Source organism: Rana temporaria, chromosome 5 (assembly GCF_905171775.1).
Source record: "Rana temporaria chromosome 5, aRanTem1.1, whole genome shotgun sequence".
NCBI classification, from domain to species: domain Eukaryota; kingdom Metazoa; phylum Chordata; class Amphibia; order Anura; family Ranidae; genus Rana; species Rana temporaria.
Window position 1 is genome coordinate 411,297,937 of NC_053493.1, and position 16,894 is coordinate 411,314,830.

Genomic DNA, 16,894 nt, shown 5'->3' on the forward strand with positions numbered 1-16,894 from the left:
TTGGTCGTGAGTACGGGGCCTTAGGAGCAATGCACATTGGGAGATATCCACGGACGGCGCAAGCGCCGTTCGTGAAAAACGTCAATCACGTCGGGTCACAAAACATTTACATAAAACACGCCCCCCTGATCCAAATTTGAATTAGGCGGGCTTACGCCGGCCGATTTACGCTACGCCGCCGCAACTTACGGAGCAAGTTCTTTGAGAATACAGCACTTGCCCGTCTAAGTTGCGGAGGTGCAACGTAAATCGGATACGTTACGTCGCCGCAAAGATACGCCGCTGGACGAGAATCTGGCCCTCTGTATTCCTTGTGAAGAGTTTTGTGGCCAAAGCTAAGGAACATCTGACTAAGGAGTCTTGTCAGTGCCGAGTCCAACAATGAACGATGGCGACCATTCCACTAGATAATATTACTGTTCTGTAAAGGTAAGGTTACTATGGCATTTGAAATAGCCGAGAAAGCTGTGCCCGAACTTTTGGAGTTCTTGTGTAGACCGAAGAAATCCGTAGTGATTGGCTCCGGCCGTTGTTTCCTGAAGATACTTTTCATGGTGGATTGGAAGTTGTTGGTGACAAAACAATAGACAATGGGGTCCATACAACTATTAAGGCTACTCAGGGTAACTGTGATGTGGTACACAATGAGGATGACGTCCTGGGACACCTCGCTACCGGCACAGAAGGCCACTTGACTAACATGGATGGGTGTGAAACAAACCGTAAAGATGATCAGCACTGTTATGAGAAGCTGTACCGCCTTCATCCGTCTCTCTCGGCTTTGGTTCATGAGCGTTGACCTGGACAAAGCCCACATGATCCGCACGGTGTAGAACGTGATAATTATCAGAGGAACAAAGTACTCAAAGGCGGTCAGCGTGAAAAGCTGAAAAAGACAACAATGTTTGTGGTATATCGTTGTGGTCAATATGGTGAAAGTTACGACCACAGCGAATATCCAAATAAAAACGCAGATACATTTGGCGTAGTTGGGGTTTCTCCACTTGCGCGAGGCCTCGACTTGCACGATGGCCATGTAGCGATCCACACAGATGCAAGTCAGGAAAAGAATACTACAGTACATGTTGACAAAGTACGTGAAGCTGTGAACGAAATAGCAGGTTTGGCAGGCCTCTACGTTACTATAGTACATGACGATACGTGTTGGTAGAGAGAGGCCCACCAAGAGGTCCGTCACCACCAGGTTGATGGTGTAAATAACAGAGGTGGTCTTGGCTTTGGTTCGGAAACAGAACACGTAGATGGCTAAACTGTTCAACGTTATGCCCACCAGGAAGATAAGTGTGTTGATGATCAGCAACGCCACCCAAAGGCCGTAAAACCTTTGATGCAAGGCACCTTCCGGGCTTGCTTGTTGGGGAGATTGGGATTGTTTGTCACTTGCTCCAGAATCGTTCAGGCCGATGTCATTGGATGAGTTGGTGTAGCTAGGGCTGAGAAAGCACTCCATGTTTTTTCCCTGAACCAACCTACAAGAAATGACAGAAAATGTGTTACAAACCAGACTGTATAATATGAAGGCCTGACGTTTTTAGGGTGCTATTACATAGCTCCCAACTGTCCCTGATTTGGAGCAATGTCCCCCTGTCCCTCATTCCTCCTCACTTGTCCCTCATTTTGGTCTGATCTATATAGATGTATATAAAATGCACTTTTTATCTATCAAAAAGTGTTTTCCAGAGCTAAACCTTTCATCTGATTTCTAAATTGCTGCTTTTGTAAATTCCAAAAACTAGGGTTGTCCCGATACCGATACTAGTACTTACCAAGCATTTCCACGAGTACTTGTACTCAGGGAAAATGCTCCGATACTTTACGATACCTGACTCCCCCTCCGTGCCGCTGCCGTCCTCTACTCTGTTCTCCCCCTCCGTGCCGCTGCCGTCCTCTGCTCTGTTCCCCCCCTCCGTGCCGCTGCCATCCTCTGCTCTGTTTCCCCCCTCCGTGCCGCTGCCATCCTCTGCTCTGTTTCCCCCCTCCGTGCCGCTGCCGTCCTCTGCTCTGTTCCCCCCCGCCGTGCCGCTGCCGTCCTCTGCTCTGTTCCCCCCCTCCGTGCCGCTGCCGTCCTCTGCTCTGTCCCCCCCCCTCCGTGCCACTGCCGTCCTCTGCTCTGTCCCCCCCCCCTCCGTGCCGCCCTTTGCTCTGTTCCCCCCCTCCGTGCCGCTGCCGTCCTCTGCTCTGTTCCCCCCCTCCGTGCCACTGCCGTCCTCTGCTCTGTTCCCCCCCTCCGTGCCGCTGTCGTCCTCTGTTTTGTTCTCCCCCTCCGTGCCACTGCTTCCCCCCTCCGTGATCTGTGTCCCCCCTCCGTGTCCTCCTCTGCCCCCTCTGTCAGGATGGAGAGCGGCGGTAGGAGCCGCTAAACCCGGCTCCTACCGTTTCTGAATGAACAGAGTCAGTGATCACTGACTCTGTCCATTCATATAACTGAGCATTGTAAACTGTGTTTACGATGCTTCAGTTTATGAATGGATAGGAGCCTCTGTCTCCTGTTCATTCATTTCCAGTGCAGCTGAGAAAGGGACTGGGGAATCTGTGTCCCTAGTCCCTTTCTCTGTCTTAAAGGGAAGATGTCAGAGGTCTGTTAAGACCCCTGATATCTCATCAAAGCCCCCCAACAGGGCTAATTAAAAAAATAAAAAAAAACTTTGCAATAAATAATTTAAAAAATAAAATGTAAATAATAATAATAATAATAATAATAATAATAATAATAGAAAAAAAAAACACACACACTGACAATCCACTACCCCCCCCCCTGTAAAAAAAACAAACAAAACCTGTCACATGACATTAAAAAAAAGTATCGGTATTCTGTATCGGTGAGTACTTGAAAAAAAGTATCGGTACTTATACTCGGTCTCAAAAAAGTGGTATCGGGACAACCCTACCAAAAACCAATATAAAGAAACAGTGGCCCAGATTCAGGTACATTTGCGCTTTATTTGCGGAGGCACAGGGCAACGATTTTGCCCTGCGCCCCCGCAAATATTTTGCGCTGCCCTCGATTCACGGAGCAGTAGCTCCGTAAATTGTGAGGGCGCGCCGGCAAAATTGCCCGGTGTAAGCGCCCACAATGTAAATGATCCCGCCGGGGGCGGGAATCATTTAAATTAGGTGCGCTCCCGCACCGAGCGTAGAGCGCATGCTCCGTCGGGAAACTTTCCCGATGTGCATTGCGGCAAATGACGTCGCAAGGACGTCATTTGCTTCAAAGTGAACGTGAATGGCGTCCAGCGCCATTCACGATTCACTTACGCAAACGACGTAGATTTTAAATATCGCGACGCGGGAACGTGGGTATCCTATAGCATTGGCTGCGCCTGCTATTAGGATGTGTAACCTTACGCGAAACCCGACGTACGCAAACTACGTAACTTGCGTACGCAGGGCTCGCGCAACGTTGTGAATCGGTGTTTTTTTTTTTTTTTTTTCTTAAGTGTATTTTTGTGCGTGTACTCGAGAGAGGAGCCGGACTGCAGGAGTTGGGAGTAGGCAGGCCTCCCCCAGAGGCAATCTGCCACCTTTCTCCATGCCCCGGGTGGCAATGGCGGGTGTGTGAGGGGGTCCTCCCACACAGCCCGCCCTACCTGCTCCGCTTTGAAGCCCAACGGGGCAGAGGGACTCCCTATAAGGGAGTGAGAGGATTAGCCCGCTCAACCAGCCCCATTAGTCCTTCGCCTCTCTTTTAGAGACCGCGTGGTCAATGTGAGTGTAATAACCAAATTTAGAGTGCGTGTGTAGGTGTGGTGGTTTTTGTGGGAGGGGGGTGGGCGTACTAAGCACAGGCTTACCTTGCATAGCACACCCACCGGGAGCCGGGCTGAGACCACCAAACTCAATTCACATGAAGCCGAGACCGGGATCCGAACCTCTAGCTGCAGAATCGGTGTTAGTATGCAATTTGCATACTATGCACAGATCACAATGGGAGCGCCCCCTAGCGGCCAATGCAAGAATGCAGCCTAAAATCTGCGTGGCATAAGAGCCTTATGCCACGCATATTTTAGGCTGCAGTCGGCGTAGCGATGTTCCTGAATCAGGAGCATTCGCTACGCTGGAGCAAGTAAGCAATTGCGCTGTGTAACCTATGGTTACACAGGCGCAATTGCTTCTTGAATCTGGCCCAGTAGTGGTAAAAAAAAAGCACTTGTGGGTTTAACCAATCTTGTTTTTTTGTACAATTCTCCTTTAACCGGTTAAGACCCGGGCCATTATGCAGGTAAAGGACCTGGCCCCTTTTTGCGATTCGGCACAGAGTCGCTTTAACTGACAATTGCGCAGTGGTGCGACGTGGCTCCCAAACAAAATTTACGTCCTTTTTTTCCCCACAAATAGAGCTTTCTTTTGGTGGTATTTGATCACCTCTGCGTTTTTTATCTTTTGCGCTATAAACAAAAAAAGAGCAAACATTTTGAAAAAAAGGCAATATTTTTAACTTTTTGCTATAATAAATATCCCCAAAAAATATAAAAAAATATAAAAAAAATTCCCCCGTTTAGGCCAAATTTGTATCCTTCTACATATTTTTGGTAAATAAAAAATCGCAATAAGCGTATATTGATTGGTTTGCACAAAAGTTATAGACCCGGATTCACAAAGCACTTGCGCCGACGTATCTCAAGATACGCCACGTAAGTGCAAATGTGCGCCGTCGTATCTGTGCGCCGGACCCACAAACGAAGATGCGTCTAAAAACAGGCTTAATCCCGCCGACGTAACTTGCCTACGCCGGCGTATGGTGGGCGCACATTTACGCATGGTGGCTCTCCCATTGATTAGCCATTCAAATATGCAAATTAGGAAAATACGGCGATTCACGAACGTACGTGCGCCCGATGCAGTATTCGTAAGTTATACGTCCGGCGTAAAGTTATGCCCCATAAAGGAGGTGTAACCCAGCAGCAGACATGCAAAGGTCTGCACCAGGGAACCCAAGTCAGCGTAATTTACGTTGGATGTGTGTGACTGGGCGTAGATTACGTTCAGAGCCTACGCAGTGATCCGGCGTAGCTTAGGCAGTTGTTCCGACGTGGTTGTGAGCATGCACACGGGTATGCATCCACGTCGCTGCGCAGTTCGTTATACGTATCTGTCTGGCGCTCGGCCCATCATTTGCATGGGGTCACGCCTCATTTGCATGGCTCACGCCCACTTCCACCTACGCCTGCTTACGCCTTAGAAACCCAGCGCAGTTTTGGGAGCACTGGCTTTGTGAATTCCATGCTTGCCTCTCTGCGCTGCGTCGGCGTAGCGTATATTATTTGCGATACGGCGGCATTATGTGCGCCCGCTCTCTGTGAATCTGGGCCAAAGTGTCCACAAAATTGGGGATGGTTTTATGGCATTTATATTATTATTTTTTTACTAGTAATGGCGGTGATCTGCAATTTTTATCGTGACTGTGATATTGCGGCGGACACATCGGACACTTTTGACACTATTTTGGGACCATTGTCATTTATACAGCGATCAGTGCTATAAAAATGCACTGATTACTGTGTAAATGACACTGGCAGGGAAGAGGTTAACCACTAGGGGGCGAGGAAGGGGTTACGTGTGTCCTAGGGAGTGATTATAACTGTGTGGGGGCTGGGCTACCAGTGATCACTGCTCCCGATGACAGGGAGCAGACGACCAGTGTCCTGTCACTAGGCAGAACAGGGAAATGCCTTGTTTACAAAAGCATCTCCCCGTTCTGCCTCCCCGTGACACGATCGCGGGACACCGACGGACATCGTGTATGAATGAAAAAGAAAGAGAAATGCAAATTTTGAAATAGTCTCCTTAAATACATACCAAGCAGGAGGAAGACAGTTGACACCGTCAGAGCCAGTGGATCACGGAACCATCGACCAGTAGCTGTGGTTGGGGCTGAACATTGATAATGACCACCATGGAACCTTCATGAGGTCAGCTCATCAGCTGGTGACCCAAACATCCGTTGCCTGAACCTGTGGACAGAAAGGAACCTCTGGTTATCTCTGACTATACACGCCATAGTCAAATACACTTTCCTAGAGCTTTTGTGGCTTACGAATGCCCAACCTGTGTATTGGGAACCCGGCTGGGGGTCTTGCAGGTTTGGTTGTTTAATTCCTTTTTTACAAATAGTCTAGAAAAAGAGGTTTGGGAGTGCTGGACCCCCTGGTGTGATGTGGTGCCCTAATTAGGATGCCTGGCTGCTCTCGGGTATGCCTTATCTTTAAAGATAGGAAGCATTTGTTGCAATACTCACCTTTAGTCTGGAGCTGAGCCCCACAGTTCTCCTTTTCCACCATTACATGTCTTCAGTCTTCTGAAGTGAATGACAGCCTACTGGTTCAACCCACTTCCTCAGAGCCCAGGTCCCCCTGCCCACTCCCTCCCCACCCAGCCTGTTAGTGGACAGTAAAAGAAGAAGCACCAAAGACAGTATTGAACACATCACCATTTTTAAATATAAATATATTTCCAAAGGGGCTATTGACGTTTTCACCACACGTCTGTAACAATCCATGTAATATATACATACAAAGACACCAAAACAAATTAGTAATTAGAAAGCAATCCTGCCCCTTGTCAGTGCAAATTATTACCAGCTGGTTCAGTCTCAATTGATGGCCTATAAGGTGTCTCATTACCAAGGTGTCACACAAGAAACATCTCATGATGGGTAAAAGCAAAGAGCTCTCTCAAGACCTTCGCAACCTTATTGTTGCAAAATATACTGATGGAATTGGTTACAGAGGGATTTCTAAATTTCTGAATGTTCCCGTGAGCACTGTTGGGGCCATAATCCGGCAGTGGAAAGAACATCATTTCACCATAAACCGACCACGGGCAGGTGCTCCTCGCAAAATTTCTGACAGAGGAAAGAATTATTAGAAGAACTGTCCAAGAGCGAATGTCCACTTGTGGAGAGCTTCAGAAAGACCTGGAATAACAGGTACAATTGTTGCCAAGAAAAGAATAAGTAATGCCCTCCCCCGCCATGGCCTGTATACACGCTCAGCACACATGACTTTATTGCTGAAGAAAAAGAATGTTGAAGTTTGTTTAAAGTTTGCCTTTACACCATTTAGACAAGCCTGTGAAATAAATTGTGTAAATTCGAATATTCGTAAATTCATACATTTTTAAATTTGAAAATTTGTAAATTTGTAAATTCGAAAATCCGAAAATTCGAAAATCTGAAATAATAACTTACTAATAATAACTTAACTATTACTAAGTATTAAATTATAGGTATTGGAATTTCCTTTCAAATTTGGCTGTTAGGGAACCTAAAGAATACGGGCTAGATTCAGATAACCCGGCGTAATTTTCTGCGAGCGTAACGTATCTCAGATACGCTACGCCGCCGTAACTTAGGGTGCAAGTTCCGTATTCATAAAGAACTTGCGCCCTAAGTTACGACGGCGTAGCGTATGTGGTCCGGCGTAAGCCCGCCTAATTCAAATGTGGATGATGTGGGCATGTTTTATTTAAATTACTTATGACCCCACGTATTTGATGTTTTTTACGAACGGTGCATGCGCCGTCTTAAAAGAATCCCAGTGAGCATGCTCGAAATTACGCCGCAAATCGTCAATGCTTTAGACGTGAACGTAACTTACGTACAGCCCTATTCGCGAACGACTTTCGCAAACGACGTAAAATTTACAAAATTTGACGCGGGAACGACGTCCATACTTAACATAGGATACTCCTCATATAGCAGTGGTAACTTTACGCCGGAAAAAGCCTAACGTAAACAACGTAAAAAAATGCGCCGGACGGACGTACGTTCCTGAATTGGCGTATCTACCTAATTAGCATATTCCTTTGCGTAAATCGACGGAAGCGCCACCTAGTGGCCAGCGTAAATATGCAACTAAGATACGACAGCGCAAGAGACTTACGCCAGTCGGATCTTAGCCTAATTTCGGCGTATCTTGCTTTCTGAATACAGAAAGAAGATACACCGGCGCAGCTTACAATTTATGCGGTGTATCAATAGATACGCCAACGTAAATTCTTTCTGAATCTAGCCCTACGTATTTATCCGAAGTTACAATTTATCCAAAATAACGAATGCCATATCTAAACAAATAGAACGTATCAAATTATTAATAATGAATAAAAATAAAAAAAATAAAAACTTTTTATTATTATTATTTATTGTTATTTGCTCCATTCCATTTGTTTAGATGCGCCATTCGTTATTTTGGATAAATAGTAACTTCGGATAAATACGTATTCTTTAGGTTCACTAACAGCCAAATTTAAAAGGAAATTCTAATACCTATAATTTAATAGTTAGTAATAGTTAAGTTATTATTAGTTAGTTATTCTTTCGGATTTTCTTTCTTATTTTCGGATTTTCTAATTTTCAATTTACGAATTTAGGAATCTATGAATTTCCGAATTGCGATTATAACGAATGACCCGGAAAAAAAAGCGTATGAAACTAAAACTAAAACTAACAAATTTTTCAGCAGTGCACATGTCTACATCCTGGTATTGTTTGTAGACATGTGTGGTTTGTTTCGTTCCAAATGAAGATTTTATTAATATTTTTCATTATTCAGATATTCGGATATATCTGGATACCCGAATTACAAAATAAACAAGTTTTACCAAATGCTCCGGAAAAAAAAACGTAAACTATATTCATCTAAATTTTGGAAATTCAGACTGAAATTCGAATTGAATTGTATATTGAACTTCATTCGAATTCGAATTGTACACATATTGCTGAAGGCAAAGACAGAGGGGCAGATCCACAAAGTGAGTACGCCGGTGTATCTACTGATACGCCGGCGTACTTTAAAATTTCCCGCGTCGTATCTTTGTTTTGAATCCTCAAAACAAGATACGACGGCATTTGGGTTAGATCCGACAGGTGTACGTCTTCGTACGCCTTCGGATCTAAGATGCAATTCTTCGGCGTCCGCTGGGTGGTGTTCACGTCGTTTTCCCCGTCGGTTATGCAAATTAGCTATTTCCGACGATCCACGAACGTACTCGCATTTTTTTACAGCGTCTCTAGTCGGCTTTTTTCGGCGTATAGATAAAGCTGGTATTTCGTCGTGTATAGTTAGACTTGCTATGTTAAGTATGGCCGTCGGTCCCGCGTTTAATTTGAATTTTTTTTGCGTAACTCGTCCATGAATCGGGATGGACATAATTCACGTCTATGGTAAAAAAATGACATCCTTGCGACGTCATTTAGCGCAATGCACGGAGGGAAATTTTGGGACGGCGCATGCGCAGTTCATTCGGCGCGGGGACGCGCTTCATTTAAATGAAACACGCCCCCTAATCGCCAATTTGAATTCCGCGCCCTTACGCCGCCAGAGATAGACTACGCCGTCGTAACTTACGGCGCAAAATCTTTGGGGATTCGAACCGGCCAAAAGTAACTTACAGCGGCGCAGCGTATCTCACATACGCTGCGCCCATCCATTTGTATGTGGATCTGCCCCTGTGTGTTATTAGAGGACCATTTCAAAATAAAGATGATTTTGTTAAGCCAAAGGTGATCAAAGAGTCATTGTAACCATTTGATGAATATTTATTTTTTTTGTTTGTTTACTTTTCCTCATTCGAATTGGGAAAAAAAAAATCGAAAGTTTTCGATTCAACAGTTTCAAAATGTATCCATTCGAACGCTTCAAATCGAAAAAAAAACTAGTAAATTTGAAGAAAAAGACATGAAACCAATTCCGAATACGAATCCCAAATACGAATTGAACGAATCAACTGAATTTAACTAAATGAAATAACTAGATTAACGAATCGAAACAAAACAATTTTTTTTGTCTAATTGTTTGTTTCAGCCAGTGGGAAACTTTATTTAAAAGCCATCCTAACATCTAATTAGCCATTGGATTGCTTTTACAGGCGACGGGAATGGTGTCCTCCCGCCACTGCCTCTCCGGGCTCTACCGTCCCACCAGTAAGGCCGGTGTATTGTCACAGTTTGCTGCCTATCCTAGAATGCTCCGGAAGTCACGTGGCGGCCAACTGCGCATGCGCGATGCGTTCCAAACGCAAATGCGATGCGTTCCAATGCATTCACGACAGTGCACACCAGTGAAACCTCGGTCGGCATCCAGGCTCTTTCCTTAACATCCCTGTGGATTGGAGGATGTTAAAAAAAGAGCCAAGAGGCCGAGCGAGCGGCATGAAATCGGCATGAAATCCTGCAGGACGTCAATAGACATCCAGTCAGGATTTCACAACCACTTCCCGGACGTCAATTGTCCATTGACCAGGTGGGAAGTGGTTAAAAAAAACATGAATGCGGCCACCACATCCTAAAACTGGTGAGCTGCAATGTATTAAATTTTTGTCCTTCAAGCTTCTTCGAGGTGTCATAGAGAGCGTTAATACCCCCGAGTTCCTGAAGGTCTTTTCCTCGAATTCTCATCAAGCTTCCAGGAAGCAGAGGGTTAAACATTCTGCGTTTTCTCATGCAGATCTTTCGCCGTTCACCTAATAAGGACGCACAAAGGAGGGAGAAGCTCGGGAAGATTCTCAGGGTCTTAGACGATTACACGTCCTGTAAATTAACAGACAAGCGTCGCTGATTCCGGGAAGATCCCGTACGATTCATACCGCGTCTGCTTCTCATACCGCACTGCGAGATGAAGAGCAGTAAACCTTCCGAGGACACAAAACAGAATCCTTTCACCATCATGTAATGCCCAACTCCACGCAAAATTGTTTCATTTTTAGTTCTCAAAAAAGTAGTCACAACCTCTGTCAAGTTTTTATTCCTGGAACATGTATGATCGAGGTGTTGGGTTGTACTCATCAATAATTCACGGCTGAAGAAGGTCACTCACATTCATATGGAGTGAGTGAGTGAATAACTTATGTAGCGCAACAAATGCAAACTAAATCGCGGCGCCTCAAGGCGCTTGGCATCCATTTTCCTTCTATTTAGCCTTCAGAAAAGATGGGTCTTGAGTTTTTTTCTGAAGGCCTAGTGATTCTCTTCCGTTCGGACAGGGCGGCCATCACAAATTTTGGGGCCCCTTACACAGCTGGAGCAGAGAACCGGGGTGGGGGGTCCTCCTCCTCTCTCCTTCCGCGAGATGATAAGCGGGGGGGGGGGGAGGGTTGTTGTAACGAAAGTGTCATCTCTTCTCTCTCCTGCCGCGAGTTGCTAAAGTCAGACCCAAAAAAAAACAATACAAAAAAGGGGGAGGGGGGTGTGCGGAGGTCTTTAAGATAGAATAAAAGTGATCAAAATTTTCTTTTTTTTTTAAAAACAGAATGTAAAAATATAAAAATAGATAAGATTGTTTTTAAAATAATTTTAAAGCACCCCGTCCCCGCGAGCTCGCGCAGCAAAGAAAACGCATACGGATGTCGCGCCCGCAAATGTAAACCGAGTTCAAATCACACAAGTGAGGTATCGCCGCGATCTTCAGAGCGAGAGCAATAATTCTAGCTCTAGACCTCCTCTGTAACTTTAACCTGCTAACCGTAATTTTTTTTTAAAGCGTCGCCTATGGAGATTTTTAGGTACTATAGTTTTTCGCCATTTCACGAGTGCGTGCAAATTTTAAAGCATGACATGTTTGGTATCTATTTACTCGGCGTTACTTCATCTTTCACATTATACAAAAAAATTGGGCTAACTTTACTGTAATTTTTTTTTAAAGTTCATTAAAGTGTTTTCCAAAAAGTTGCATGTGACATAAAATATTGCAACAATCGCCATTTTATTCTCTGGATTCTTTACTAAAATATATATATATAAAGGCCCGGATTCACATACATTGGTGCATATTTATGCCGGCGTAGCGTTCCTTTTTTTGGCTACGCCGGCGTAGCGCAGAGCGCCAAGCACAGTATTCACAAAGCACTCGCCCCCAAATCTACGCTGGGTTTCCTCGGCATAAGCCAGCGTAAGTGGACGCAACCCAGTGCGCATGCCCGGAATCACGTCGAAACTACTCCCTAAGATACGTCGAATCACTGCCTACGACGTTAACGTTAACGTAACCTACGCCCATCCCTATTCACGTACTACTACGTAAACAACGTAAAATACGACGGCTGTTCCCTGGTCCATACCTTTGCATGAGTTGCGCCTCCTATATGGGGAATAACTTTACGCCGGACGTAAGTCTTACGCAAACCACGTTCGTGAATCGGCGTATCTCCCTCATTTGCATATGTGCATAGAAAATCTATGGGAGCGGCAAATGCGTCCGGCGTAACTATGCGCCCACGATACGACGGCGTAGGCAAGTTACGTCGGTTGTAGGAAGCCTATTTTCAGGCGTATCTAGTTTTGTGGGCACGGCGCATAGATACGACGGCGCATAGTTACACTTACGCGGCGTATCTCGAGATACGTCGGCGTAAGTGCTTTGTGAATCCGGGCCATAATGTTTGGGGGTTCCAAGTCATTTTCTAGCAAAAAATACAGATTTTTACTTGTAAACACCAAATTTCAGAAATAGGCTTAGGCATGAAAGGGTTAACACAGCTCCAAGTTGGACTTTAGAGGAGGGATGAGCCTTTAATTCTGCAAAATCTTTCCTGTGAAACTTGGTGAGTTTTGTTATTAGAAGAGTTGATGAAGATTCTATTTATGTTTCGGTGAAGTGGCACAGACGTCACTCAGTGCCGAAAGTGTTTGCAAAATTAAATCTTACCCCGAAATGGTATGATAAACAGTTTTCTTACAGTGATGAGGCTCTCTGATTACTACAGATGAGTCACACATGATAGTCAGAGAGTGAATCATCAGGAAATACTGTCACCTTAAAAATTCTCTATGAAAGTCTTTCTGTGTCATTATGGTGTAGCACCCTGGAGTTTAGGCAGGGATGCTCCTCACAAATCTACTTGCCAGGAGTAGTCCACCTGGTCGATTGTTAGAGATCCATTGATTTCTCACTAAGTATTGCCATTTTTACACTTTTCTCTTCTACCACTAGGTGGCTGAGTACTTGATGGACAATCACCGCATAGTGGTCATCAGAGTTCCACTCCCACGGAGGAAATCCATCATACAGGATAGAGATCTTCTCATCTATATACACCCACCCTCACCTGGTCATGTGACCTGTATGGGCAGAGATGTCACTCTCACATGCAGTGGCAGTGTACAGACATAGAGCTCATGAGGTGACCTGGATTCCAGTCATCACACTATGCTTCTACTACCAGAGGAATTCAATACATAGGGTGCATCTATCAGACTACCCTCATAAATCAGTTGCCACCATCAGAATACGCCCTTATATCAGGTGTCCCCATCAGTGTCCATGCAAACAGGAGGAAACTGGTCTGGACTACCTGGACCCCTCCACCCATTTTAGGACATGACAATGGATGCACAAATAGGATCAGTAATTAGCGGATCGCACCATCTTTTACGGCTCCTTCGAGGAGTGGTTCCCTTCATCCCTAAAGAAGACACAGCGGTAGTGGTAGGGTCAATCATTTACTCCAGATTGGATTATGCAAATGCCCTTTACCTCGGACTCCCAAAGTACCAACTCGCCCGGCTCCAAATCATCCAAAACATGGCAGCTCGACTGGTAACAGGGAAAAAACCCTGGGAACCAATCACCCTGTCCCTGAGATCCCTCCATTGGCTGCCCATAAAGGACAGAGGGCCATATTCTCATAGAAGTTACGATGGAGTATCTCAGGATACTCCATCGTATCTCCCTTTTTTGGCCCGCGTATCAATTCGACTGATTCTTAGAATCATTTTCGCATAGATACACTTAAGATCCGCCATCTGTAAGTCACTTACACCGGCGGATCTTAAATGTAATGACGCCGGCCGCCGCTAGATGGCATTTACGTGAAGGACCCATTTGCGTATGCAAATGATCCTTCTACGCCGATTCCCGAACGAGTTTGCGTCGCGTAACCGTCGCTAACGTCGTTTGCGTAAGCGGAAACGTACTCCTGCTATATGAGGAGTACGTTTCCGCAAGTCCCACGTAGGCCATGTTACGGATGGCGTCGGGTCCGCGTCGTGTTTTTTCGTCGGGTACGTCGTTTTACTAAGTCGTTCTTGAATACGACTTTACGTCAATGACGCACACGTCGGCGTCATTGACGTTTTCCGCCGAGAACTGGAGCATGCGCACTGGCCCGTCCCAACTTACGGAGCAAGTGTTTGGGGAATACAACACTTGCTCCTGTAAGTTGGGACAGCGGAGTGTAAGTGCCTTAAGCGCAGCCCGCGGATTTTTAGAGAGAATATGGGCCAGAGTCACTTTCAAGGCCTTATGCATAACGCACAAATGTGTACACGGAAGCGCGCCCCTATATTTAAGTGAGAAAATAAAACAACAAAACCCAAATCGAGTTCTTGGATCAACTAACCAAAAATTATTACAAATTCCCAAAGCCCGATATAAGACCAAAGGAGAACGTTGTTTTTCAGTTCAAGGACCTCAACTATGGAACGCTTTACCAACTAATATCCTAATGGAAATTGATCACTTGGCCCATCTATTCTGAGGGTTAAACTGAAGGAAAATGGATGCCAAGCGCCTTGAGGCGATTCAGTTCGCATTTGTAGCGCTATATAAGTAATTCACTCACTCACTCACTCACTCACTCACTCACTCACTCACTCACAGTGTACCCCTTTATATCAAGTGCCCCCATCAGAGTGCCTCCTTACATCAGGTATTCTAGTCAGAGTGAACAATATGAATAAAAATCAATTAATCCAAGATATTATCTACAAATTCATATAGCGAATGATCCAGAAAAAAATGTAATCTCCAAAAATAAATAAATGTCCAATTGTGCTTCACCCAAAGTGAAAAAAAAAATCAGTATGCACTAGGTCGGCCACAGCGTGACCGTCAATGGCTCCCCTGCATCACTTCTCTTGTGTGGAACGCACGCCGGATCCTGTTGTCGGTGAACTGAGTACAACGTTGCACAACCGTGCAATTGTCAGTTAAATCGACATAGGGCCGTATCGCAAAAACTGGCCTGGTCATTAAGGGGGCAAATCCTTCAGGGGCTGAAGTGGTTAATGATGTCTGATCTTCAGTAGTTCTTTGACTCCTCTGTAAACATTGGGCGGGGTGTGATTATTTTTGGCTGCTCTGGGTCTTACTGGCTGCATGCTCAACTACCTCTCCCAACCTTCTAGTGGACTCTGGAATGTGGTGGGTTGGAAGAGGCAGACCCTTGGCCCAGGGCCATCTTATTTATTGGGCACACCTGGGCACAGCCCAGGGGCCCCAGGTGCCCATGGGGCACCATCAGGGCGAGCAGGGCCAATCCCAGGCGGGTTCACCATGCCCCAGCACTGTAAGCTGCTGCAGAAAAGGGGCGCCAAGCCTCCGAAAGCTGTGGCATGCCACTTGACTGCACTGGTTGCTAGAATCCCTGGCTGCCCGGCGCCTAGCAACCAGTGACATCAGCGGCCGCCCCAGCATTCAGAGCGTGCCGCGGCCGCCCCCAGCATTCAGAGCGCGCCGCCTCCGCGGCTGCAAAACTAGATCGGCTTCACCCACTTCTACCATCTTCAGACTCAGACAGCGTAGCACTCCGCAGGCCATTATCTTCATTGTTTGGTCCCCAATGCATTTCTTTGCCAAGGGGCCCATGATGCTATTAAGATGGCACTGCCTTGGCCTGAATATTTATGCAGGCTCAGCCAATCTCTGGGGGGAATGCCCAATAAGTGGCTGAGTTTGGGACATGGATCAGCAGGGTTCTTGTCCAGGAGAAGGTCCCAGCCTGCCCTTTTGGGGAGTGTAGCTGAAGTTTTCCAGAGTACGTTGAGGTTCCAGCTCAGTGGGAGCAGGGGGGGGCCTATTTTCTAGAAGCAATTTGAGTCAAATCAAGGGGGGGTTCACTGAGTGAGGATCTGTCCTGGAGACTCACAGGAGACATGTCTGGTTAATATTGGATGGAGGTATCCAAGTATCTGGAGACATTGTGAGTAGAGGCCTGGAAGAAGGACCCAACTTGCCCTTGCTTTGAGTCACAGGATTGCTTCTGCCCTTAGTATCTGCCAAAAGGGAGACAAACCTGAAGAGAGTAGATGGGACAAAGAGTGTTCTCTGGTTATTCAATGCACTAAAGTTGGAGTATCCCAAAGCCCCTCTGCACCACAACCAAGTTTAACAAACAATAGGGCATAAAAAGACATGCCTTGTCTGGTCATTGAGTAGAGAAACTGTCCGAGTCTTCATATTGAAATCACTACCCTCCTGAACCTTATTCACAGTACACCCTTCATGGATTTAAAGGTTTCATCATGTCCCCTATTTCTTTCCTCCAGACAGTACATATTAAAGCAGAAATCCAGACTAGCTCCTACCCCGTCCTTAAAATGTCCCCTCTCCCCTCCTAACACCTACGCTAACTAACCTGTGTAAGAAAGATGTATATACTTACCTATTTTCATTCCTCTGCAGTACTGGTCACACGATCTCCCCGGTGTAAGCCAGTGCCGGCTGCAGTGGAGAGGAGAGGGCACTCTACATGGTTAGTTATGCCTGGGAGTGGTGACATTTCCCATAGGTTCCTATGGCCCATCTGTCGTCGGTGCTCCCTCTGGATCAAGTAACTGGACCGAAGCGGCCTGAAAATAGGTAAGTATACAGATCTTTATTTACACAGGTTAGCCAGGGGCATTTTTAGGCATAGTTAGGTAAGGCCCGGAATTCTACTTAAAGGCCATGCAGTCTCTCCCGATATGTTTTATCCCTCAGACCTTCCTATTTTTGTGGCTCCTCTCTGGACTTGTTCTATTTTACCAATATTTCTTTACAAGTGAGGTCTGTTGAAGTGGACACAGTAGTGATATAAAGATCTATATAGAGGAATCAGGACTAGTGTTGAGCAGAATATGCCATATTCGATTTCGCGATATATCTCGAATATATATTCGAAT

General features: G+C 45.7%; 1 protein-coding gene across 1 annotated transcript; it reads right to left on the reverse strand.

Annotated features, from left to right (window-relative positions):
• Window positions 1-230: 230 nt before the first annotated feature.
• GPR20 (G protein-coupled receptor 20) lies at window positions 231-16,595 on the reverse strand. Its single transcript, XM_040355043.1, has 3 exons — window positions 16,396-16,595; window positions 5,818-5,972; window positions 231-1,490 (listed from the first exon to the last, which is right to left on the reverse strand). Exon 3 carries the CDS (start codon window positions 1,469-1,471, stop codon window positions 404-406), a length of 1,068 nt encoding a protein of 355 aa, XP_040210977.1. The 5' UTR covers window positions 1,472-1,490; window positions 5,818-5,972; window positions 16,396-16,595; the 3' UTR covers window positions 231-403.
• Window positions 16,596-16,894: the final 299 nt, after the last annotated feature.